General features: G+C 38.0%; 1 protein-coding gene and 1 long non-coding RNA gene across 2 annotated transcripts; one reads left to right on the plus strand and one right to left on the minus strand.

Annotated features, from left to right (window-relative positions):
* The first annotated feature begins 122 nt into the window (after positions 1-122).
* LOC139149432 (large ribosomal subunit protein uL11m-like) lies at positions 123-23,487 on the plus strand. The gene is made up of 4 exons (XM_070721201.1): positions 123-345; positions 20,926-21,021; positions 22,209-22,302; positions 22,870-23,487. Exons 1-4 carry the CDS (start codon positions 205-207, stop codon positions 23,130-23,132), a joined length of 594 nt encoding a protein of 197 aa, XP_070577302.1. The 5' UTR covers positions 123-204; the 3' UTR covers positions 23,133-23,487.
* A 1,873-nt stretch (positions 23,488-25,360) lies between these two features.
* Positions 25,361-27,784, minus strand: LOC139149434 (uncharacterized). The gene is made up of 3 exons (XR_011556113.1): positions 27,661-27,784; positions 26,947-27,072; positions 25,361-26,585 (listed from the first exon to the last, which is right to left on the minus strand). It is a non-coding gene; the product is annotated as an uncharacterized lncRNA (long non-coding RNA).

Here is a 27,784-nt window from a genome sequence, read left to right on the forward strand (position 1 = left end):
TAAATTACTTCTAAATAATGAGATGGGGGATATTCAAATCCGATTTTATTAAATGTATTACTGTTTAAGTAATATTGTTAACAGAGTTTTTCCACTGGAATCATGGGAGGTTTATTAAGCAATCAGTAACCAAGGTATTCAAGATGGCTGCGCACTGAGGGCCTACAGCGCTCGCAATTCACCTTTGATTCCTCAACGAATGCAATGTCAAGAGTCGCTAGATCTTCATCAAGGGTTGTGAAGGGGGCACAACAGAAGAAAGTTATTCCAAACAATGTGATAAAAACTTACATAAAAGCTGGCCAAGCTACGCCCGGCCCCCCTCTTGGCCCAGTTTTGGGACAGGTAGGTGAACCGGGTACAATATCACGTGTACAAGGATGACATGTGTAGTCACAGGCTTTCGACTCAATGCAGGCTAACCGTCACTAATGCAATTTGCATCAGTGACGGTTTGGCGGTTTGCTGCATTGAGTCGAAAGCCTGTGTGTACTAATAGCCTGGACCCCATCTTCGCTTTTGACCTTCGTCCACAATCCACACTCCTGTGTGGCCGAAAGCCAATCCTTAGAATTGGGTCCAGGCTAGTGCACAGGGGACTCGTACTCATTGTTTATGTGTGTTTGTGTTTGTTTGTGTGTATGTGTTTGTGTTTGTTTATTTGTTATTTTTAATAAAATAACAGCGTAAAGCTGTTTTGTCAATATTTGTCCATAAAGAGCAGGCAGTTTGTTTGTTTGTTTGTTTGTTTGTTTGTTTGTTGATATGTATTTCCGATGGTTAGGGTTAGGCTTAGGCTAAGGCTTAAGTTAGGGTTAGTAGCCATTGGAAATACATATCAACAAACAAACAAACAAACAAATAAACTTCTTTATTGACAAATATTGACAAAACAGCTTTTTGCTGTTATTTTATTAAAAAATAAAAAGTAAGCAAACACAAACATACACACAAACAAACACAGACACAAATAAACAAGGAGTACGAGTCCCCCGTGGCTAGTGTAGTAGAGGACGCTTCTTCAGTGAACCAGAAAGGTAAAAAAACTTCAATGACTATGGCATGAGTAAGCCAACACAATTTTCACTTGGCGGAGTACAGACCGCCCTCTCCTGATTGGAGGCCCGTCGCAGCACAATTTGTGCAGAGCAGATGGTGTTATCTGACTAACAAGATTTTTTTTTGATTCGTAAATATGTCTTGTCTTCGAATACTTAATCGCAAACATTTTTGTAGAGCTGCAACTTCTTTATGTGTATAACATCTGACACTCAAACATGTGACTTTATGCACATGTTACATTTATGCCTTGTCTATTCAACCAATCTCCCTGATGGAGTCATAATTCTAGCAATGCGAGTGGAATTTTTCTTCAAATATATGATCTTTATTAGTAGTATTTTTATTACGGCAATGAAGAGCTTAACACATGAGTATAATTTCTAATTTAGTGGTCATCACAAGAGCTAGCTTCTCAAGTAAAATCCTGTTGTCCAAGGTCCTGCTATGTACTTTGGTATTCTGCACACATAACATAATGCCATTAGTGCAGTAAATGTCTCGATAGTATTCACTTGTCTATCATACCAGTATAATGGCAAATTTGCCCTTCTGAGGCAGGTAGTTCCAGACCTCACATTTGCTCAGCCCTAGCTGTTATTTTTCTTCAGTAAACTTCAATATTTGCGCCGTGAAGATTTTATGTTTGTGAGCTTAACAACTGCAGTGGTTTAAATATGTTGATGTGGATTCTCTGTCTGCCAGTCCAAACCATTCATGTCACAGAAATACAATGTAAAGCTCACAAATGTAAATCTCCTAAAAACCATATTCCTGGGAAGTTTCATACAGGAATGATCATTATGGTATGTCCTCAAAATAATGGAACTACTCGGAACCCATCAGTCTTGTCGGGCACTTTTCTTTGTTGCTAACTAAATTCTAAGCAGAGGATAGAAAACAGGCTAGGGAGTTGCAAACTTTAGTGTCCTCTGTTTCAAAGTGTAAAATATACCTCATTGACACAAATGTACTAAACAATTGTTGACAGGCACAGCGCCCTCTATGATGAGCTGTAAACACCAGCCAAGTTGCACATCTTACCTCTCTCCATGATATTACAATGTTCCCTTGGAAGTGTAAGAAATTTTGTACAGAGAATATCTGATTTGCCCTTTCATTTTGAAACTAAAATTGAACAACAAGTAATAATCCGATAGATAAAAAAAAAAAAAAAAAAAAAAAAAAAAAAAATACTTTTCTTTCATTGATGCCATGGGAAAAAATTTGCTCTACATTTTATTTAGCCTCCTGAAATATTCAAGATATTGCTTAAGTATGTTTTTTCATCAACTGTTCAGGTACCATAGATAATTGAAACAATACTCATTGCAGTGTTTTTGCTAAGGTTATGAAACATTGGTAAATGATTTTGGAACCCCGGTAACATTTCTGCTGTCCCTAAATCTGATTACATTGATATACCAAAGGAACCCTGGTAAAATGAATGGGGAACCCTGGTAACATTTACCGGGGTACTGGCCTTAACAAAAACACTGCATTGCATTTGACATTATAACCCTGTTTCCACCTCCAGTAAACAAAATTGTAGAAATGTAAAAAATCTGATAATGAAATTATGACTGAAAATGTTCTATATAAAAGGCAATAAATTGTTGAAAGAGCTTGTAGGAAGTGTAAATTGCTAACAGCTTTTGAAATAAAAAATTTCAAAACAAATTATCCAAACAGAGATATGACATCATTTATATGTTGAGTTTCCGTTTTGACAAATTTGCCATAATGAGTGCAAACTTCCACACATAAAAGAATTAAATGCTCTCCCCTCTAGACCTAATGAATTTTATTTGTCTTGTGCAGGATTTGTTTAAACCATAACCCCAGTCCAATAAAGGCTTACACACCATGATCCTCATAGAGTTACTGTATTTTGTGGTACTACCAATGAAACTATGAAAATACTTACATGTAAATATTTGCCAAAGTTGTAAATACCTAAAGGTGCTTCATTAAATTGTTTTGGTTGATACATAGAGTAAGGTAATACTTGAAAAAATAGTTTGATAGAACGAGAGAAGTAATAGTCACTGTATTTGAAAACAACAGTAGAACATAAATAGGATAGTCACATCCATCAAGTTTAACCTATACAGCTGTTCACAGTCCCCAGTCCCTTTTTTGCCTAAAACGGCCTGTGTTATAGGGTAGGTACAAATTATATGCTTTCCCCCAACAGTCAAGAGCTGGAGGGTGAGTGGGAAAGGCACTAGTGAAAAGTCTGAGCTGCTTTGACTTCTCACTTTATAAGCTGAAGCAAAAGCAGCAGCGGCACAAGGGGCTGTCAACAGTCTACCATCAATCGGGTATTCAGACTTTTGTCCATCCTAATTTTTCTGCTGGCTTATTCGTAGTTTATTCCTGGCAGATAAGACGTACTTTAAATTACACTTGAGACACCCTATTTAATAACATACACAGGCATTTGAAAAGCATATGGTGTACAATACAGAATTCAGTTAAAATTAAACCAGTTACACTGCAGTAAATCTTATATTTATTGATGGTTTAAAACAGGTTTGTTCCAAGCACGCATTTGCAGCCTTTTATGTTTACATCGACACCTGCATTATTCATGTACCTGAAATTTATTGCAGGCTGTTGTAAATTGTCTTTTACTTCCTCTGTGTATAGCAAAAACTTTTCACTATGTCACCTTATACACCAATTTCAGTTATGCTACTGACAATCTTCCATGCTGAAAAACTGTACTTTCAGTCAGGAAGTTGTCTCATCATTGCCATTTTCGAACAAATCGGATACACTTTTGCTTTGTTCTCATCATTCATCATACTTTTCACATTGACTTTGTCATAGGCCTAAAAATGTTAGATAATTTCTATTGATCTTATACGTATACATATTTCAATTGAGAGTGTGGAAGCATGATACAGAATCCTTGGAGTGTCACAGCATTTGCATTATGCTCTCTTGTTCCAATGACAATGTGTGATATTTTCTCTGTCAACAAGTGCTGATGAAGGTGGAAATATGGGTATATGAGTACTATACAAAGTGGTTTTGAAAGCTCAGAGAGTTACAGATATTATTTCAAAACCGAAAAACCGAATATTAAAATTAAAATTAAATTTCAATCCCATAACAAACTGGCTTTGTTGGCATATGGGTGCTATACAAAGTGGTTTGGAAATATCAGAGAGATACAGAAATTATTTCAAAACCGAATATTAAAATAAATATTAAATTTCATAGTTTCCTTCTAAGTATCAATTACTGTATGTAATCGCCAGCATGGGACTTCACACAGAATCTGGACTTGAATAATGTTTAGGACTTTGATTTATCAAGTAGGCAACACTGGTTATAAACACAGATATTATAGTAACATATACCCAAGGTTCAGATATCAGTGGGTTGCAAAGATGTCATGAAACAAACCTGTGTATAATTCAATATGATGAGAAAACATACCAATATCAGAGCAGGTTCTACTGAACAGAGTTTGCCTCAACAGAGGTGTCATCTTCACAGGCTTGATTCACTTTTCCATTTCCAACATGCTCCATGGCATTTTCATTGTTATTTTCCCTGGTGGCATTCCTAGTTTGCCGCATGGTGCGCCTTCTGACAGCCTTGGTGGATTTGCTCTGGAAGTAGTACGACACCTGACTTTTCCTCTTGCATTTTCTCTCGTGACGTTCCATTTCACATTCAGAAAATCTGTCATTGCATGAGGGGCATTTCTTTGGGCCCATCTTGCTGAAGTACATCACCAGATACCTTGCGCCGAGAAACAGACCCACAAAGTTCTTACCCAGGAGCACAATGTTGACAGCACTGAGGTGTTGGAAGGCAAGCCAGTTGATGAGTCGAATGATGATGCCAGCAAGGTTGACGGTGAGGAAGCTGAACACATGGTATACGATGCTGTATGGAACAGAGTGGTCTTCACCCATTGGAACACTGTAGCGACAATCATGAAGTGCCAGAATTGGGAGAATAACTAACAACAGTGAACAGTAGACAAAAACAAAGATCTCCATCCCCTTTGGCAGCTTTTGATGTACGGCCGCTGACTCTCCCCAGATGATAGTCAACAGCTCTAGAATGTCTATTAAGTCAATGGCCACCTCTCCCGTGTCTGATTTCAAGCTGAGCCCTCTCTTGCAGAATGGCTTGACATTATGATGCATACCAACCAGAACCACGTACAGAGTGGGAATGTTAGCATACAGAGCCAAGCTCAACCCGCCTGGTCCCAAGATAGGGTGGTCCAGCGATGTGTAGTAGTAGATGCAGAAGAGCTTGGCAATATGCAGGACCTTGAACAGTGCCCATGGCAGCATGGCCGTCCAGAGGTCGGTTTGAACAACCTGACGTTCATGTGGGGCAGGAGTGTCTAGAACTGTTGTGGCATGCCAGGCAAAATAGATCCACACACCCAAGACCACAGCATCACCAATTATGAAGTATCCGTAATTCAAATTTGTTGTCATCAAGTACACATCGAGTGTGACCATCAGTGCAATGACACAGATGACTGATACAAGGCAGTCTATGATCCTAGAAGTACGTCCATCCATTTTCCAACTGTCACTGCGAATGTTGTCCAGGAATCTTTAGGATTGTGAAGAAATCTGGAAAATCCGGGTTTGTAATGATTCCTTTCTTGATCAGAAAATGATCAGAAGTTTGGCCTTACCCGTTCAGCTTTGAGAAACTTGAAGACCAGCGATGGAAAAACAAACTCCCCAAGATGGCTACACTGGCTGCCCTGCCTGTGTGTACTTTTGTATGATATTGCAATAATTTGAAGGTTTTATGATTCCTTTTGTGTCATAAATTTTGCACCGCAAAACTGCTGAATGTAGTAGAGTGTAGTGTAAACATTCACGGTGAATACGGTTACCTGTACATTGCAGTCATTTGTTTCATTAATTCCAAAGATTTTCAAGTGCAGGACAAGACTTTATGAAAACATCTTGTTTTGGTGTAGATTTGTTCTTATTTAACAAAAAAAGGAATGAGTTAGCTAACAATCAGTGACCTGCAAAACAAGCTTTCCTTTGACAAAATCTCTCTGACATTATTGCACTTGTGTGTGGCAAGTGTTAGTGGGCAACTTCCACCCTGCCTAGTGGGCATGGAATACACTAACATTGTATCTTAGTCACACAGATATGCAGTAATACTAATGACGTCGCCACCATATTGAAATACATTTACAGCTACTGTCACCTGTCGTTTTCTTGCATTTTGTTTTTGGGCCCTTTTTTCCAAATAGGACAATGCATTTCTTCTTCAGATGAACTTTGTGGTGTTTTACTGTTGAGGACTGTTCATTTAATAGGAGAAGGTTAAGAATGCAGAACATTGAGCGCTTCAATATTTTGTCTGACTTTACATGCATATGGTACATCTATGTGGTGCTGCCAAACAATAGACGGAAGCCTGAGCACAGCCATTACCCCTGGGTGTGGGAGAAGTAATAAGTGTGATGCTCTGGTCACATGCAAAGTATCATGGTCATGCTGTCCAGATCAGTGACAAATGTTTACTGACAGCCTGCGTCTATTGTGAAGACTTGTCTTGCAAGGATGTAGGAAGTCAGTCAGTTGCACGGAAGTTTACCCAAAGAAAAGGCAGCTGTGTTTCAGAAATATACCCACTGGTACATCACAATTTGAGTGAAGAATAAATTGATGATATTCATACAGAACCTTATCTTGAAAGTTAAATATTTTTTCCTAATTTTACTATTGAGAAGTGGCACTTTAAAATGTGCTTTTAAAATGTTGACTGACTGCCCACATGTATTTTATAGATTGTCATGTAAGGAATGGACAGAACCCCTGGGTCAGCTGTGTAGATGTTTATTCAAAGTAAAAGGCAGCCATTTGTCAGTAATGTATGTATATTTACATAACAGTTTTAGTGAAAAGTTAATTATCGTTAATGAATAATATGATTACAATTTTTGAAAGTTAAAAATTTTTGTTGATTGTCACAGCCATCCTACGCAATGATAAATTTTGTTTTCTACTGAAGTTTGATCTGACGGAGATAGACTGTTATACCGCCATACTGAATTGCTTGGTGGCGTACAAGATTGCTTGTGATTCACAGAAGAAGAAAAGAATAATCTTTATGAAGGCACATTCTGAGGGATATATCGTAAATGCATTTTGATTATCACCATCTGGGACATCATGTTGATAACAGCCAGTACTACCATATGATAGTCCATAGCAATAAACTTGGTCTGATTTTTTCTACCAACATTGTATACTTTGCATACAATGTTTTGAATCAACACATGCACCTATTTCCTAATATGTGCACATGACTTGGTTTTAGTTTATCAAAACATGTAATATATTCTCGGTCATCCTCCAATCACCCAACAAAAGTTTTCTCCTTTGCAGCATGGTTTAAAACAATTTTGTTGCAAGCATGCATCTCCAGCGTTTTACATGTGTGTCTACATCGACACCTGCATTGTACACGTACCTGAAATTTATTGCAGGCTGCATTGTAAATTGTCGTTTGCTTCCTTTGTGTACAGTAAACACTTTTTGCTGTGTTACAATTGACCTTATACGCAAAATTGAGTTACTGTACTTTCAGTCAGGTGGTTGTCTTATCATTGCCTTTTTTCAAACAAATTGGACTAGGATACACTTTTGCTTTTTTCTTATCATTCATCATACTTTTCACATTGACTTTGTTATAGGCCTAAAAATGTTAGATAATTTCTATTGATCTTGTACATATACATATTTCAATCTACAGTGTGGAAGCATGATATGCTTTCTTGTTCAAGGTGTGATATTTTCTCTGTCAACAAGTCCTGATGAAGATGGAAAAGCAATTGGCATGTGGATTTTAGATTGGTGTACATACAACCAGAAACAGCCCACTTCAATTTTTGATTTAATCTAAAAATCTTGCAAAATGTTTAGTAACGGGAAGTCAAGTCACAAAGAATTGTTTGACCAAACTAAATGCTGTATTTTAAATAGAAACCATGTGAATCCCATAACAAACTGGCTTGCTTGGCGTACAGGTACTATGCAAAGTGGTTTGGAAAGTTCAGTTAGACACAGAAATTATTTCAAAACAGAATGTTAAACTTAAAATTAAATTTCATAGTTTCTGTCTAAGTATCAATTACTCTATGTAATCGCCAACATGGAACTTCACACAGAATTTGGACTTGGATAATGTTTAGGACATTGATTTATCAAGTAGGCAACGCTGGCTATAAACACAGATAGTATACATGTAGTAACATGTACCCAAGGTTCAGATATCAGTGGGTTGCAAATATATCATGAAACAAACCTGTATATAATTCAGTATGATGAGAAAACATACCAATATCAGAGCAGGTTCTACTGAGCAGAGTTTGCCTCAACAGAGGTGTCATCTTCACAGGCCTGATTCACTTTTTCATTTGCAGCACGCTCCTCCATGGCATTTTCATTGTTATTTTTTCTGGTGGCATACCTAGTTTGCCGCATGGTGCGCCTTCTGACAGCCTTGGTGGATTTGCTTTGGAAGTAGTGCAACAGCCGACTTTTCCTCTTGCATATTCTTTCGTGACGTTCCACTTCAAATTCGGAAAACCTGTCATTGCACGAGGGGCATTTCTTTGGGCCCATCTTGCTGAAGTACATCACCAGATACCTTGCGCCGAGAAACAGACCCACAAAGTTTTTACCCAGGAGCACAACGTTGACGACACTGAGGTGTTGGAAAGCAAGCCAGTTGATGAGTCGAATGATGATGCCAGCAAAGTTGACGGTGAGGAAGCTGAACACATGGTGGACGATGCTGTATGGAACAGAGTGGTCTTCACCCATTGGCACACTGTAGCGACAATCATGAAGTGCCAGAATTGGGAGAATAACTAACAACAGTGAGCAGTAGACAAAAACAAAGATCTCCATCCCCTTTGGCAGCTTTTGATGATCGGCTGCTGACTCTCCCCAGATGATAGTCAACAGCTCCAGAATGTCTATTAAGTCAATGGCCACCTCTCCCGTGTCTGATACCAAGCTGAGCCCTCTGTTACAAAACGGCCTAATATTATGATGCATACCCACCAGAACCACGTACAGAGTGGGAATGCTGGCATATAGAGCCAAGCTCAACCCGCCTGGTCCCAAGATAGGGTGGTCCAGCGATGTGTAGTAGTAGATGCAGAAGAGCTTGGCAATATGCAGGACCGTGAACAGTGCCCATGGCAGCATGGCCGTCCAGAGGTCGGTTTGAACAACCTGACGTTCATGTGGGGCAGGAGTGTCTAGAACTGTTGTGGCATGCCAGGCAAAATAGATCCACACACCCAAGACTGCAGCATCACCAATTATGAAGTATCCGTAATTCAAATTTGTTGTCATTAAGTACACATCAAATGTGACCATTAGTGCGATGACAAAGACGATTGACACAATGCAGTCCATGATCCTTAGAGTACGTCCATCCATTTTCCAACTGTCACTGCAAATGTTATCCATAAATCTTTAGAATTGTGCAAAAATCTAGAAAAATCGGATTTGTATTGATTCCTTTCTCGACCAGAAAATGATCAGAAGTTTGGCCTTGCCTATTCACTTTTGAGAAACATAAAGACCAGCTATTGAAAAAACAGACACTCCCCGAGATAGCTGCATTTCCCTGCCTCAGGCTGCCTGTGTGTACTTTTGTTTGCTATCGCAATAATTTGAAGGTTTTGTAATTTATGTTTAGTGGGCAACTTCCTCCCTGCCTAGTTGGCATAGAAGGTTTAATACACATAATATTCATTGTAACTTAATCACAAAGATATGTAGTTATACTTATGGCGTCTCCCACATATCTTTGACGTACAGGTGTACTGTCACCTGTCCTTTTCCTGCATTTTGAACGTAGGCCGTTTGTTCCAAATAAGAGCTGTGCATTTCTCAATGTTCTGCATTTTAAACCTCCTGTCAAAATAAAAGTCCTCAACAGTAAAACACCATTAGATGAACTTAATGGTGTTTTACTGTTTAGGACTCTTATCTTTACAGGAGGTTTAAAATGCAGAACATTGAGCGCTGTAATATTTTTATTTTTGTGTGACTTTATATGACATGTGGTTCAGCCAAACAACAATAGACGGAAGCCTGAGCACAACTTGACGTCCATGCATCCATTGGCACTAGGTGTGGGAGAAGTAATAAGTGTGATGCTCTGTTCAAAGGCAAATGCTGGTCGTATGTAGATATATTTTACTTTATTGAAATGGCCTTTTAATAGCTCTGATACAGATCAGTGACAAATGTTTACTGACTGCCTGCGTCCATTGTGGAGACAGTCATGCAAGGATGTAGGAAGTCAATCAGTTGTACGGAAGTTTACCCAAAGAAAAGGCAGCTGTGTATCAGAAATATACATACATCACAATTTGAATGAAGAATAAATTGATGATATACCGGTCCTTATCTTGAAGGTTAAATATTTTCCTAATATTACTTTTGAGAAGTGGCACTTTAAAAAATGTGCTTTTGATGCAATTTTGACCGAAAAAATGTTGACTGACTGACTGCCCCATGTATTTTATAGATTGTCATGTAAGGAATGGACAGGAACTCTGAGTCAGCTGTGAGTCTGTGTAGATGTTTATTCAAAGAAAAAGGCAGCGATGTGTCAGTAATGTATGTACATTTGCATAACAGTTTTAGTGAAAAGATAATTTATTGTTAATCGATAATATTATACAATTTTTGAAAGTTAAAAAATTTGTTTTGTCACAGCCATCCTACACAATGATAAATTTATTTTCTGTAGAAGTATGATCGGACGGAGATAGACTGTTTTACCATTCTACTGAATCTGCTTGGTGGCATACAAGGTTGTTACTCACAGAAGAAGTAAAGAATAGTCTTGATGAAAGCACATGCTAAGGATGTGATATCGTCAATACATTTTGATTATCACCATCTGGGACATCATGTTGATAACAGCCAGTACAACTACATGTAACTAAAGTATATGGATAGGTTCTGTAGTAGAAAAAGACTCAAAGTCTGATTTTTTCTGCTTACATGGCACACTTTGCATGCAATGTTTGGAATCAACATGCCCCTGTTTCCCAGTACATAAATGTGCACAGTAACTTGGTTTTATTGAATCAAGACATGAACTATATTCCCAGTCATCTTCTCCACCACCCAACACAAGTTTCTCTGTTGCACCAAGGTAACAAAAACATACATAGTGTACTGAACACCAGTCCTGAGTATTTCAGGCCCTGTAGAAAAGGGCCCCTTACTACTGTCTTTGACCATTTGCAGTGGAAAGATCCACTTTGATTTACAAAATGTGATAATAAATGATCTTGACTGACTATCTCAGGTACTTTCTCAAGGAGTGTAATGTCTTTTCACCAATAGTCCTAGCAACGCCCCTGGTGGTAGAAAAATAAATTTGTGCACTACTCTTCAGGTCTTGTGGTCATTTTTCTGCTACACAAATACAATTTGGTACGATTTTTGTGAGGCAACATAATATACTCAATCTGTATCAGTATTTCTATGTATTCATCATATTTCCAGGCATACATTCTACACATATTGATAAGAAGTATGCAGTAGCTCAATCTCCAAAAGAATGAGGTGTTTATCTGTCTGTGTTATCATTATGGAAACCTTGCTTTGTATTCACTGTGTGGTTTATGCAAATCTTGCTTGATCTACTTATTAAAGTTAGAATGCACTTCGGGGATAGATATTCTGACTGTCAAATTTTTCCTATACTTTTCTGATCTACTGCTTGTTTAGGCTCATTTAGCTCTTGGAGTTACAATATTTTCACGGGCTCAGTCTTTTGAAAATCAGAAATCTTATTTTTCCATTGAGTTAACACAGGGATGGAGGCTGCTTTGAATTTCAAGTATGGGTAAATGTTTGGTATTTGTTTCTGAAGTTCCAGACTTTGCATGGTCACCCATGATTTTTAGTCTTAATTCGGTGAGAAAATGATTGAAAGTTTGCTTGAGGAAAGTTTGAGCAAAAGTTTAAAGTCCATTTTTTAGGTACATACTGCCTTGAAATGATATGACTTCAGGCGTGGTCACAAGTAGATAAATTTAAGGCACTTCAGAGGTCAGGGAATTGCTACTCAGTGATATATTTACAAATATGGCAAAGACACCAATGCCTATTGTTGCAAAGCATACATGTACGTGGTCAATATTTACTCTGTACATTGTAAAAACGTCATTTTACAAATATTTTGTCTGATACATGTACACTTTATGAGAGAAAATGTGTCAAAAATGTATCTGAAACAACAAATAGAATGATTTTAGTCAATTTGTAAGTGGTCACTTTATATACTAAAATCTTGAATTGCCAGAACTTATGATTAATTTTCAATGATTTTGTTCCGTTGTTCCGTTTGTAAAATTATAGTTCCTGTTTCTACTTCCAAAATTATATTTAAAAACATTCAACTTGTCAGTACACCCTGTATATATGTATACATATGAAATATACACACATCATCAAACATACTGATTCTCAAATACTTCAGATCTGAACAAAATCGCCCCTTTACTCATTGTTATATACATTGATGGGTTCTGTTCAAACATGCTCAGCTTTCAGAGACAAGTTTTGCCTTGAATGGATGGAAGCTCCTCATATTTTTTGATAGTTCATTGTAGTGTGATTTTGACGAAAGCATGAAATGTTTTACTGTAAGCTTATGTCCATTGGAATCAGTCTGAATGTTTTAGTTGTTTCAATGGACTGTGAAGTCATGGATGTAAATCAAGATGAGGGCCAATGTATTTATGGTTGTATGTCAATGGTCAAACATGCATGTCATCACGAAGCTTTCCCATTTTGGTAGCGTGCCTTATGTGTGCATTCGGTGTTCTTGTAATTTTAGCTGAATAGTCATTTCACATTAAAACAATTAGCATATTTCAAAAATATGAAAAACTCAGCAGTTTTCTATGAATACTGTGATGTCACTTCCTAAGCCTTTCCTCCCACCTTTTGTTTCTGTTCTATAAATGGGTGATTGTTTCCTACACTTTACCTGACATCATGAGGAAATGGACGTTTTGCTGACACTGTCCAAATATGGCTGTTTACATGTAGAAGAGACACAGCTGTAAATGATATTGTGAACAAATTAAAAAAGGGACCTGATGTGTGGAGAGCTAGAGGTAGATTTGTTTGTATAGATAGACAGAGATCATACAATGCAGGTATCTCTGTGTTGTTACCTGAATAAATGGAAAACCAAAGGCAGGTAGGTAGGTTGTGGCTGACACTTTTGCCTGAAGACACATATAGATAAATCCAATAACAACCAATGGTTAGAGTTATGTGAAAAAAAATTGCAGTGGTCCATGATGAAACAACAAACGAGTACACTTTAAGCTAAGTCACTTTGTCAATGCCATTTCATACATAGTATTGCAATATTTTTGGTGGAATGTGCATTAACTATACTAAGTGTAAGTTTTTATCACAATAGTGAATCAAAGTGTTGACATGGCTTCATTTACATGTCCTGATGAACTGACATCTTCAGTTTTTGGCTGCGGCTCGTCAGTGCATGGGCAGACTTTGGATTCCCTGTCTTGCTTGCTCTTTGTTGATTTCCCTTCGCAGTAGTGAGACAGGCCCCCGTACTTGTCCTTGGACTTTTTGCAGACATCCTGATGTTGTCCAAGGTCACTCTCTGAGTAGCGCACCCCACACTTAAAGCACTTTTTCGGGCCCATGGGACCGAAGTACATGACAAAGTACCGTATGTCTTGGAAGATACTGACAAAGTTCTTGGCCAGCAGAACCAAGGTGATGATTGCTTCGTGTTCGAAGCGCTGCCAGCTGGTAATTCTGAATGAGATGTTGGCGATGTCCACAAAGACGAAACTTATCATGGGGTAGACGATGCTGTAAGGAACCGTTTCAGTGTCGCTGGTCGGAGTTTCATACCTGAGGTCATGGATTGCCAGTATTGGCAGGAATATCAGCATGATTGTCGTGTAGGTTAGAAGGAAAATGTCCATACCCAAGGGAATGCTTCCTGTTTGTACTTCCACCGTCCAAAGCATGGTCATGATGTCCACAATATCGATGATGTTGATGGTTGCCGCTGACATCTCAGACCTTAGGTTTGCCCCTCTCTTACAGAACGGTTTGACGTTGTGGTGGATTCCAACAAGCATGACAAAGAGCACAGGGAGAAAGAAATAGAGCAGCAGGCTGAGACCGTTTGGTCCCAGCAAGTTTCCCAATGCTTCAGGGTTGTGGTAAATGAGTGCCACCTTGGTCATCTGAAGTACCATGAAGAAGCCCCATTGCACCATGGCCGTCCACAGCTCTGTCTGGATAACCTGCTGCTCGTATTGGTCCGGAGTCTTCAGAGTCTTCATAGCACGCACGATGAAGGCAATCCAGACAGCCAGGACGGCAACATCTCCGATAATGAAAAATCCGTAGTATAGACTGAACAGCATCAGATAGGCATCCAGAATTGCCATCATTATGCATATGAAGACTGATGACAGGGCTGAATCAACCGTCCGAGAAATGGATACCATTTTGGACTCTGTGTCTTTGTGGTAAACCAGCTACATGTACAATCTAGACTAAAGAAGCTCTGACTATGAAGTCAATGCAAATCAGATGTGTTTTGCGTGCAACATTTCATTGTCGCCAAGCTTAATACATACGGAGATATAGCAATTTAGGGGATGTACACATTAAATATTAAACTGAACTTTGCAATATAGTGATGACAGCCTTGTTTTATCTGATAGACATACCAGTGCCCTCTACTATAAATGTATTTATAGCAGGCCTTTGTCTGAGTGAATGCATTGACAATGTATTTGGTGTTTGTTTGTTGTGGGAACGTGTACTCGTGACTTGTAAAATATAACCTTTTGGAACAGGTCATCTGTAATTTTCTGAAACAAATAAGTACATGTAGTTGTCTCCGTATTGCAAGTTGGGTCTTCACAAAACTTATACATGGAAATGGTAACACTGCACTCATGGGATTTTGCTAAGTTTTCCTGCAAAATTGGAAGGCTCATATTGACACACATCATCTTACCAAGTTTTATCAATAATTGGCAAAGGAGAAAGAAGCAAGTGTGCTTCCTCTGTTAATTCGGCAAGACAGACAATGCATCAGAAACAATACCAACAAGGTGTGATGCTGACAGAACCACCCCTTTGAGGTTTTGGAAATGTTTATCGTCAGAAAATGAAGACACTTCCATTCATTTCACATACCAACAACAGTACACAGACATGCTTTCATTATTATACCAACAAATTTCACCCATGAGAAATAGACATTTTAAATAAGAAAAGAGAAGTAGCTTCATCTGTTTTGAAAAAATTATCCTAAGTACATCAGTTTTACAGTACAATTCAATGCCCCTGCAAATGAACATTTAGATGTACAGAATGCCAATATATGACTGCAAAACCCGACACACAGAGAGTCTGTTTATGTGCTGAAGAGTGCTGTCGTAAGGAGAATTAGCAAAAGGTGTCTACATTGAGAAAGTTAACATACTTTAATGTTATTTTAAAACAAAACAAAACTATGGACAGACCACAGAGGAGGGAGTAATAATGAATGCCCACACACATCAAAATTGTTCAGGTACTTTTTACTGGGTCTCATTATGTCTTAATAGTCAAAACAGTAGAAAGTCTAATGATAGCATTTGATCTGTTTCACCCAACATTCCCTATTGAATTTAGTCAAATCGCTATTAAAATTGCTTCAGAGGCCAACCTTGAATGACTTCACAAATTTGGTAATGATATCAATGCAGCTGACACACTACACCTTGATCATCAACATTTGGCGGTCCCTGGCATTCATGTCACAAACTTTAGTACACTGAATTTCAAGTCAAGCAAATGTGCTCTAAGTCTCCATAGTGTATGTGTGTGTCATCTATAAGCCGGTGTGTTGTAGTGTTTATTGTTATCAATGCCAAGAGAATTTAGAATTCACTTGTCAACACTAACATTGCATAGTGTACTGTACCCATCCTCATATACAAAAAAAATTTCATCAGGTGAAGATCCGAATAATCATGTGTGGATAACATTCCCTAGCATACAATGGACAAATTAATACTCGGTGAAATCCAAAATATGCAAAGTTGAGATCTTATGAATCGTGTTGTCTATAAAGCTGTTTTGAACAAATGTAATACTCAGATTGTACTCAACATAACCTGTATCCAGCATACTCGTATATATTACAACAAAGATGGTTGTTCTAACCCTTATCAGGAACACATGCTCTTTAATAAAAAAGCTAACACACACAAACAGGTTGATATTTTGAAGATCTCCTTTTTACTGACATAAATCAACTCATTGAATGTGTGACTCACCTGATGTCATTTGTATGAAACAGATGCATATCATATGAAATGTGCCTTATTACAGAAATAAATAAAGTGCTCAAATATCACACCTAATATACAGAGTGTTATCATAAAATATGATTGGTCAGATGTATTCACTTTTTGGAAGTCTGTATAATATCGTCTCCAATGGTTGACCTACCTTCACTAAGGATACCTGTCTCTCAAGTACAGAGCCAGTGAAACCGAATTTCTTACTTATGTTTGTTACTAAAAAATATGTGCCCTCCCTTATTTTCTACCAATGGCAGCCTTTCTTAGAGCTAGCTTTACCTTGTAACCAAACTACCATTGAACTGTACCGTTACACAACAGCATCCCAGCAACTCTGTGCAAAGACAAATAGAATCTATACTCAAAATCTTGTTCACAGCAAGAGGGAAAGAGTCCTGTGTAAATAATACTCTCCACAGTAAAGCGACACAAATGTTTTTGTTTTTCTATCTGGCATCGACACAATTACCAGGCAACTAAAAACTTGACATAACAAATCTTATATACCGGTACTGTCGCACGAGGTACTATACAGATGTGTCCTACTGTAATGCTTTTAAATATATGTCATGAACTGTAAAAATATGTAAAAAAAAGGCAGAAAATGACTTATGTTATCATAAGTATGCCTTTGCCAAATGTTTTTGACATTTACAGCGATAGATAGCTCAGCGAGTGACCAAATTATGACATGCAACAAGCTTAGCTAGGTCATTGAATTAGATTAACCCCTTCACCACAATTGTTTAGCCCAAACCCATTGTTATCAACAGTAATTGTTGATCTGTTTACAGGGAATTGGGGTGAACAGGTGAAATGGGTGAAAAGTACAGCAGTGTTTGAATGTCTTCAGACTAAATGTGAAACTTCAGCCACTTTATGTGGTTGCAATGACAGTTTTGAAAAGATGGTATTTCGAAATATAACATTCATTTGAGCATGATGGCATGCAGTTGTTTGCGCCATCTCTTTTTTTAAGGGTCTGTGGTTGCATGAGAAATCAATGCTTGTCTTTGATGTCCATTATATTGAACAGATGCCAATATACCCCCATACATGATGTTGAAAATGTTGCATAGCACCACCTTCAAGTTCTTATGGGCCTGGTGTTCTCAAGCCTTGCCCACTATGTTATGGGCAGTTTAAATTATTACAGTCAAAGGAAAAATAATGCATCCTGGGGGTTTCGTCTGCGAACAGCTTGTAAATGTGGATATCGATGGAAAATTGGTCAGAGAAACACAGTTCAGCAAATGTCTGACTTTTGATCTCTTCATCGACAAAAAGATTTGTTGGAAGAAGATTACTGAATTAACATTGAGTATTTCCACTTTTCACACAATCTGTACTCTATCAAGACTGTCCACGTCTGTCACGTTCATACTATTGCTGGTATTCCGGGACCGCAGTTCAGTGTTTGACATTCCTTGATTCTCATGCCCTCCATGATTTGAATTGCCGGGATAGATCTTACTCTGTCTGGAAGTTTTGTTCTTTGTGGACTTCCCGGCAAAGTAGTCAGCGAGTTGACCGTAGGTAGGCTTGGCTTTGCAGCACAGAGCCTGGTGATGTTCCAGGTCACATTCCGCGAAGCGAACGCCGCACTTGGAGCATCGCCGCGGGCCCATCCTGCTGTAGTACATGGCAAAGTATCGGATGTCCAGGAAGATCCCGATGAAGTTCTTGCCAAGGAAGACCACTGTGATGGTTGTCAGGTGGTCGTAGACCAGCCAGTTCACCAATCGAATAGTGATGTTGGCAATGTCCACGAAGATGAAGCTGAACCAGGGATATACAATGCTGTAAGGAATAGAGTGGGTGTCTCCAACTGGGGTCTCATACCGAGAATCATGGAGTGCCAGTATAGGAAGAAATATCAGCATGGTGGAGGTGTAGGCAAACAGGAAGATTTCCATCCATGTAGGAAGTTTGTCGGCTTCTGATGCCGTTTCAAGCGACCACAGCATGGTCAAAATGTCAAGGATATCAATGATATCAATAGTTACGCCAGAAATGTCTGCCCTGAGGTTGACCCCTCTCTGGCAGAATGGCCTGACGTTGTGATGGATTCCCACCAACACAACATACAGCCCAGGTATAAACACATACAATGTCAAACTCACCCCGTTGGGTCCAATGAGCTGTTGCATGGTTGTAAAATAGTAAATCACGGCAACCTTTGCAATCAGAAGAGCAGTAAAGGATCCCCATTGCACCATGGCTGTCCACAGTTCTGTCTGGACGATGCCTAGCTCGTGAGCTTCAGGATGTTCCAGGGTCTTGGATGCCCACACGGCGAAGACAATCCAAGTGATCAGGACAGCCACATCCCCGATGATGAAGTATCCGTAGTTCAGATTAACCACCATCATGTAGGCGTCCAGTACAGCCATGGTCAAGGTCACAAAGATAAGTGATATGATGGAGTCTGCGATGCGAAAAATACGACCCATTGTGCTATCCTCCTGCAGTCTAACTCAGGTCTTAACTTAAGTTTGGCCAAAGCAGTTGTTCAAGAAGTCTTCAAGATTTCTTCAGCATCACAAAGTCAAATGCTTCTCTGAAAATCCAGTGTTGCTGTCTGGCATTGCCTTCAGCAATACCGAGTTATAATAACACAAACTGCATTTATGCAGGCAGTGAAGTGTTCATGCCTTTGTCACTAGTTCTGTTAAGTTTCTTAGCCAGTGATTTATCGTTGTGAGAACAGATGAATGCAAGTGGTGTATGACGTTTATATCATTGTGGTTAAACATTAATTTAATCTAACTTTGACTTCTATGCATTGGAGACTGTAGAATTACCACCTCCCATTCACAAGTGACATGTTTGATATTATTCGTAATCCAGCCATGATAAACATTGTTCTCTTGTCACAAAGTTGCCCAAACATTCCCTGCTGCATGTACATGTAAGTACATAAAAGTAGTGGTCTTATCTAATCGAGCACTTGTTCCTACATTGATAAGAGATTGTTATGGCAGACATGGCAACTGGGACCAAAACATTTCATAACACTGGTCAGTGCAAAATTTATGCTCCCCAATAAATTTTGTAATAAGGAGCACGTCTTTGCTCTACAGACCAGTGGAAAGAACCAACAGATATTGAAATTAGTTTAGTATTACAAGATGGGTAGCTCTGGTTTTATTTTTTTTTCACTAGAAAATTACCAATGTGGCACAACCGTCAGACTGAACATTTACATCTAGAAAAAGTAAAAATCCTGCCAAACACCATTTTGTTTTACTCTCATAGGTGTCACATGTATATAACTAATGACTTTATTGCCGTGAGTTGGAACTCTGACAAATGTAGCATAGCATTTGTGCAAGGCAAACAAGTATGCTGATTATCTAAGACTGAGTGGAATCTCATACATGTGGCCAGCAGAATCATGAAAAAATTATGTAATTATAAGATTTCAAAAATTTCCATTAATGATAGAATTATTTCCATGGTAACTTGTATATATGTTGGCAGGGACAATGCATCCTATGTTTATTCTGAACACAACATTTGCATATTTGTATTTTTGACAATTGTTTTGGGCATTTTTTCTCAAAATTTTCTCTTCAGGAAAGACTTGTCTGATAGGTCTTGATTTGGATTTTAGATTTTTAGGATAACCTGATTAACATATCCAAATGATGAAGAAATGTCAATATCTGGCTAAATTTTGTCATTTTTGCCAAAACATATTTTCAGAACTGCTTTGTAACTTTAATTTTGATTTGCGAAAATTATTGTGACATTTGGACATGCAAATTTTCGCTTTCTTGTGTCAGAACTTGTCTTTCATAAAATACTAGTCCTTCAGCTTTCAAATTTGTTTAAAGATTCCTGAGCATGTCTGCTTTGTATTTTGTGCAAATAATGATGACATTTGCTGAATACTGTCTTATTTTTGTGAAAAAGGTTGAGATATGGTAAATCTATTTCAGTAATTTCCATATTTGATTTATTAAGTGCCAAAGACTGGTTGAGTTCCAGAAAAAATCTTTTTCAGTTACATTGTACACTTTTTTCATCATCACAGCCAAATGACATGTGGGCCATGAAAGCCTTACTTTAATTTGAGAAGTGCGTGGTCTGAAAACTTTACACAACTGTATCAATATTGAAAAAAAAATAATCATTTTTGGATACCGAGGGGACTGTTTTTGACTTCAACATTTTTTTTCTGAACAAAACATCTCCAAACTTTCAGTGATTGAAAAATGAAATATTGTGCAGTTTTTGTATTTCAAGTATAAACACCAAAGTCTTGATTGTGGATGGGCATTGAATGAAGCAAATTAAATGGAACTAGTTGGTGATTGATATGTTAATAAAAAATGTGACACTCCTTCGATTGCAGAAAAAGGATAATCAACTTGTAGAGAACTGAAAACTTGCCATGTGTTTCTCTTAATAGCATTCGCGTGTGTTTTCTATTGCAGAAAGGAATAGCCATTGGCCAGTTTTGTAAAGATTTCAACGAAAGAACAAAAGACATCAAGGATGGTATCCCACTGCCAACTCAAATAACTGTCAAGGTAAAACATGGTTACTCTTGCCAATACTGTGCTCTCTTTGTTTACTTCTTTCCATGATTCATGTTTTTAAGTCTAGACGGTTTGCTGTTCCTTTGGAAGTAAACATTTGATGACAAGGAATGTTGTGATTACAGATGTGTACCTTACATAGCATCAGTGTTCTCTCAAAGCCAATCTGACACACCACTGACATACACCACTGATATGACAAACATGCCAAAAAAGTTAAGTAAATTTCAAGAAATTCATAAATTGAAAGGAGTTCCAAAATTCTAAGTGACTTTACGTGCTTTGTAGCACTCACACTTCAAAGCAGAGAACGATATAAAAGTATGAATATATTGATTTTGCAGAAATGGTGGCTGCTTGAATAATTTTAGTGTAATGCTTATGGTTTTCATATTAACATGCTATGAAAAGTCCCTGCCACAACAAGTATACCTTAGATTCTGATTCTTCTGAAGTGAAACGAGACTAAATTTCGCTCAGTTGTCCATACATATATGTATGTACATATTATAAGGACAGACAGACAGAGATACATGCCTGCCTGGTGAGGTACCTGCTGCGCCAGCTGTGCATACTGCTGTGTGTGTTGTTATCATATGTCGTAGGAGAAATGTAAGAATGTAACGAGTAAAAAGTACACAGACTTGCTCATAAGGCTACTACTAGCTATTAGTTTAGGTCAGAGGAAATATTGCATTCACACCAAATGGTAAAATGTTTAGCACTTGCTATATATCTGTTCTGATGTCAAGGAATGAGAAAACTGTAATGATGTGCATACTAGCATATAGCTTTTAGTACTTCCATGTGAACTGAGCTATCAATCCAATAATGAAGTGAAGATGGGCATGTTTATCATTGATGACCTCATAAAAAGTGCAAAGATTTGTTTCCTTGAGCATTCGTTCTTTCCTATACCAATTTTCTTTACATTTTGTAACCTTTTACTTATTTAACTAAGAAATTGTGAGGATTACTTCGTCCATGATTAGACAAAAGAGCAGTGGGTACAAACACTTGTAGTATCTGTGAAGTCTGGCTGAAACTTGTTCGGGTCTCTTTATTGCAAAGTACAGCTTTATAGATTTATTTTTCAGAGTTCTTGACATTGATAACCGTTGATAAACAACACATTGTGTCCTTTCCAATGACAGTCTTCCTCTGATTAACCTTTACAGTCTGACAGGAGTTACTCGATAAAGATGAATAAACCCCCAGTGTCGTACTATCTCAAAGCAGCTGCAGGACTTTCAAGGGCCGCCAACCATCCAGGTATGGATCAATGAATGTAACTTCCGCATCATTTCAGTGTTCCAGACAACTGCATGATTTATCATGGGAAATTAGATGGAGGTACAAATTATTCAACAAAGTGAACTTAGCAACTCTGGTCAGCTTGGTCTCTCTGCTCACACACGAATGCTACAGACACACAGTGTGACTGTGTACACTGTGTAGTATGTCAATGGTCTGCGACTGTGTCCTTGACCTAGTAACAGAAGGTCAGTCTAACCACGTTAGACCAACTTTTATCTCACCACTCAATACATAGACGGTCCTCAAACATGCTGGTCAGTGATCCACAGGAGCTCTGTCAAATGAGCTCACAGTGACTCAGCATACTGACATATTTTGCAAGAAAAGTAACAGAAATTGGCCAAGATTCTGTAATAATGCTAAAGTATGCGCACAACTAAAGTTTTCATCTGAGACTGCTGAGAAGACAAACAAACCAACAAACAAACAAACTGTACCAACTTGATTTAAGATTATAAGTTTTCATGACCAACACTCTAAAAAAATTCACATCTGGTAAAATTCATCTGTTATCTGTTACAGGTAAAGAGGTCGTTGGGAAAGTGACTTTAAAGCACATCTTTGAGATTGCAAAGATTAAGAGTGAAGATGACGTCTGGGAGGATGAACCACTGGAAAACATCTGCAAGTCAATAATTGGTTCAGCCCGCTCCATGGGCATTGAGGTGGTGAAGGAACTTGATCCCAATGAGTATAGACAATTCCTTGTGGATCTTCAGGAGAGGAAGGATCAAGAAAAAATAGAAAAGGAGATGTCAGCGAGGGCAGCCTTTGGTAGAAAGTGAATCCCCACGTAGTGATGTACAGGAGGGCAATCACCAGTATGATCAGAACTGCATGTGTGTGTGTGCTTTGGTTTGATCTTTGAAAGTTTGGAACCACCAATTGAAGGGACCTCGCTTGATTCAATCTCAGCAATGAAGCAAAGACCAAAAGACAAGAAGAGAAAGAGAAGGAAATTTCTGCTAAATTGATGAATGGAAGGGAGGTCAAATCCTCACTATGAATAAACACAACTCTGGTGTTCGTGCCAGAGAGCTCACAAGATATGTTAAAGCAACTTCTTATGTTGGTAGACATGTCGTCCATGTCATGTATTCAGCCATGATTGTGTGAATAAATTGAAATATCCATACCCTAGTTGTCTGACTTTCCTATGATTGCCTTCCATTGCTGAGCTTTTTTAAACCTTTGCTCTAAGTTTCCTAAAGGAAATTCCAAACCATTCTCTTTCTAAATCAAGAATGAAAATCAGACGTCACAGCACACAGTGAAAAGTTTGGAATCAGAGAAATGTATGACCTGTAAATTTTCAAAATGGTCATTATACCAACCTTGTGCTGCTTTTCACAAAAAAACCAAGCAGGTGAAAACTTTTTTAGCTCATATTTGGTTTTGTATATAAATACCAAAAAGAGCTTATATGATGAGTTGGTGGCGTCTGTATGTCTGTATGTTTGTGGGTATGTATGTGCAGATGTATGTCCGTCACACACAAAGGCTCCCATACCGCCAAAGCTACAATCTCAGTATTTGGTGTACAGGTAGATGCAGGGGTTGAGATGTGAATTTGTTCAAATGAACATGTCAGTGTCAAAAATGTGCAAATGAGGTAAGAAAAAGGGAAATCCTGCAAATGTGCGGGAGTGATGGCATGCCAGTGACTGAAACAGGCTTGAGTCATTTCCTGTCATTGTTTATGAACTGTTACATATTAACAGACCTGCTCAAACCATAGACAGTAGGGGGGGGGGGGAAGACTGTCTATGCTCAAACTAAGAGGGGCTAGCTGTAGTGCTGTGCATGTTGCTAAAGTTGACATCCAGTACCTAAGTTTTAGACCTTATTTACTTTTGTCATTCTTTTTTCTGGTTTAAATATTTCTTGTTGATTTTCTGGTTCCTGCACTGAACAGATAGAAACAATATTTATTGTTTATCTTTGGTAACCATACTGGTATATACCAATTCTGATCAAATTTGAGTGACACCGTATAATTGCGGTATTTTTTACTCCATGTACCTCAAAATAAGTCAGAGAGAAAAGAAGACCAGAAAAGTATTGTAAAAATTAAAGACTGCACAGCTAAAAGTTTGCAGCCATGTAGCATAACTAACTAGTACCTGCACTGCAATATGTCTGTGCAGTTTTAGCAGCCATGTCACAGCCATGATCCGGCAACAATGCTACATAACAGCATAGACCCTCGAGAAAGAGGGTCTATGATAACAGCCATGCTACCTATAATGTTCCATACTTGATACTCTGCTGTTACATGACTACCCCAGCGCACGTGTCACAGCCCTGTCAGGACTTTTGAGTTACTAGAGTGTAGTTGTTGGTAATGATTCCTGAAACATTCCTAGGACTAACATCCTGTTACAGCCCTGCAATAACATGCATGTTACCATGTTGCTACACTAGTGTCGTTTTTCTTTTTGTTATTGTTGTGAGGGAACATGCGTATGAATTTTTTGGGATTCTCCATGCAAGATAATCAAAGTAAGCTCACACAGCTAAAAGTCTGCATTTCTGTTACATTGCAGTTATGTCAGTCCTGTTACAGGCATGATCCTGCATTACTGTTACAGGCATGCTGGAACATTCGTGCAGCACGTATGTAACACTCATGTACATACAGAGCACCATACCTAAAATATTGCTGTTACTTTACTTAACCATAACAACCCCAGTATGCGTGTTGCACTTCTGCCAGGACACTGATGTCACATGATTGTACCTTTTGTGAAACATTGCTGCACCACTGTACCATGACAATCCAAGTATGGGTGTTGTAGCCCAACAAAGACATTGATGTCACGTGAGTGTGAAGTGTAACACAGATGCTCTTTTGTTATTGATGTGTGGGACAATACATGTAGAAATATTTCTCTGTAGTCCCATTCAAGGCTTTCGGAATGAGTTCTTTTTTTAACTTGAATATTGCACACAGATTACTTCTGAGTATATGTTTGCTGCATTTGAATAAACAGACTGGCCACCACACCTAATGTATTGAAAATTATATTTTATTATTTCAATTCTTAAAAAATGTATAATTGTAATAGAAAGGCATGAATAACAACAGCTTAACAACGAACAAGGAAATAACGAAATATAACTGTAAAATTAAAGCTGCAAGCAGCGTTGGCGGGCCAAGCGGTTGCCATGGTTGAAAGTACTTGCACTGATGATACTATGTGCAAATTTTGAGCGTGAACGGTGTTTGGTTCTTGTAAAGCATAATTTTTAATATCATCTCGTAGTTATCATAGGTTTTTTGTGAAATCCAATATCGTCGCCAAACCACGTGACTGATCCTTATGCTTTTCGCAAACTTGATAATACTCACACTAAGGATGATATATACAAAACTTTACCTCAAAATGGTTGGATGGTTCTGGACCTGAAGATTTTTGATTATCATTTGCTGGCAATCATAGGTTTTATACAAGACCCATTATGGCTGGCAAACTATGTGACCGATAGAAATAATTTTTGCAACGTTCAAATAATTCACACTAATGATGACTCAAGTGAAATTTCAAATTAAATGGTGAGATGGTTCCAGAGAAGAAGATTTTTAAAGATTAAATTGGTATTTTCACAAAATCCGATATGGCGGCCAAACCACGTGAAGCATCCATATGCCTTTCACAAATTTGAAAGTGCTTACACTAAGGGTGATACAAGTAAAATTTCAGTTCAATAGGTGCGTTGTGTCCGGAGAAGAAGAATTTTTTACAGATTGGTATTTTTTGAAAATCAAATATGGTGACCAAAGTCTTATGCTAGCTGTACAATATTTTTCAAATCAATCAGACGTCTAGTTCATCAAGAGAAGCCATTTTAAGCTTGTGGGAAAATTCAATATGGCCGCCAGGTCATGTGACGAGTTGAGATTTGTAGGGTCAGGTGCAAGAGTATTCATATGTACCTATTAGCCCTGCAAGTTTGAGAGGTTTACATCAAGCGGTTTTTGGGTTCTAGGTGACCCAAAAAGATATGGAAGAAGAACACGAAGAAGAAGCAGAATATTGATCTCCTACAAGAACAATAGGGGCCCAGCCCATAGGCTTGGGCCCCTAACAATGAAATCATTCAAAGATGGAATACACTTCTTCATCTTCAGTTTTTACAGATTCATATGATAGCTTCCTACCAGATAGATGGAAGCAATATTGGCACGACTGCCAAAAGCCCTTTCTTTCTGACTCCTTATCACTGTTGAATTTTCTCTGGAATAAAATAGAAGGTTGTACATTGTACTTGTACATTCCACATGTACACATTGCATGTTGTAAAACACTCATTATATGTCCATGACGACTTTTCTGTAAGTTTGAAATGTTGTAATTAACATCGATAATAAATTTTCAATTATTAAATATGTATTTTGCAGGTGAACATAAATTCTTGAAGAACCTGTCAGTTTAGTACATAGTACATATTGGTTTGATCATAGACTCGAGAGAAAAATGTTTTTCTCGAGGGTCTATGGTTTGATATAGTAACTCTTCTGCCTGTAAGACAACTTCTAAATTTCTCAGATATTTTGCATGATTTTGTAATTGTGATAATTAAAAACTGTCTACTTACAATGAGTGCCAAACAAAAGACAATCTTTGGTGTCACATTAATCAATTTTGTATGACAGATTGTCTCCGCCAGGGAACTGGTGTCCATTGTATTGTAATGACGCCTGTCACCTTCAACAGCCTTGACCTGTTTGGCATAACGGAAAATGTTGTTAAACTTGTTAGATTGCAAATCCAGCTTTCTCTCTACGTTTTATAGCATTTTCAAATTCCCTGTATTCTGCTTCAATATAAGACTTGTATGTTTGAATTGAAAACAGACAGCATAAGACCTTCCGTCTTGTAGATCTCATTTGTCGTTGCTATTTATAGGATGACTCAAGCAGGACATGTGATAAACTGTTTATTCCCTATAATATTACTGAAGTTAGTCTTTTCGTTACACTCTGTGTCTACTTTTTTGCATACAAGACTATTTGTTTTATTTAATTGGCTGTGACAACATTACAGCATACATTTAACAAATGAAATTGCACAAATGAATATTTGAAATAAAACACAGTAACTGTGTTACAAATAACAGTAGATAATTATGTAAGTATCTGATCAGTGTCATTGGAATGTCTCTCTTCCCAGAGAGCGGAAAATAAATTAATCAGCATGGTAAAGATAATACACTCTTAACTTCTCTAGAATCACAGGTACAGGTGAAAAGGTCACCGGCATAATGACCCCTTATCTCCAGCTCTATAAACATATCTATTTCAAAATTTACCTTTCGAACTTCTTCTTGCCTCCATTCCTGAATTTTATGGTGACAAAACTTCATCATTTTGTGTATACAGTTTGCATTATATTCTGGGAAGGTGTTTTGTATTTCATCCTGTAGATTAAAAGAC

Source organism: Ptychodera flava, chromosome 14 (genome assembly GCF_041260155.1).
Source record: "Ptychodera flava strain L36383 chromosome 14, AS_Pfla_20210202, whole genome shotgun sequence".
NCBI classification, from domain to species: Eukaryota; Metazoa; Hemichordata; class Enteropneusta; family Ptychoderidae; genus Ptychodera; species Ptychodera flava.

Bases quoted from the DNA above. Each gene is read 5' to 3' on its own strand.
- LOC139149432 (XM_070721201.1), top strand. From the start codon at position 205: ATGTCAAGAGTCGCTAGATCTTCATCAAGGGTTGTGAAGGGGGCACAA. The intron at 346-20,925 runs GTAGGTGAACCG...TTTCTATTGCAG, and splicing joins TTGGCCCAGTTTTGGGACAG to AAAGGAATAGCCATTGGCCA. The intron at 21,022-22,208 runs GTAAAACATGGT...TAACCTTTACAG, and splicing joins CAACTCAAATAACTGTCAAG to TCTGACAGGAGTTACTCGAT.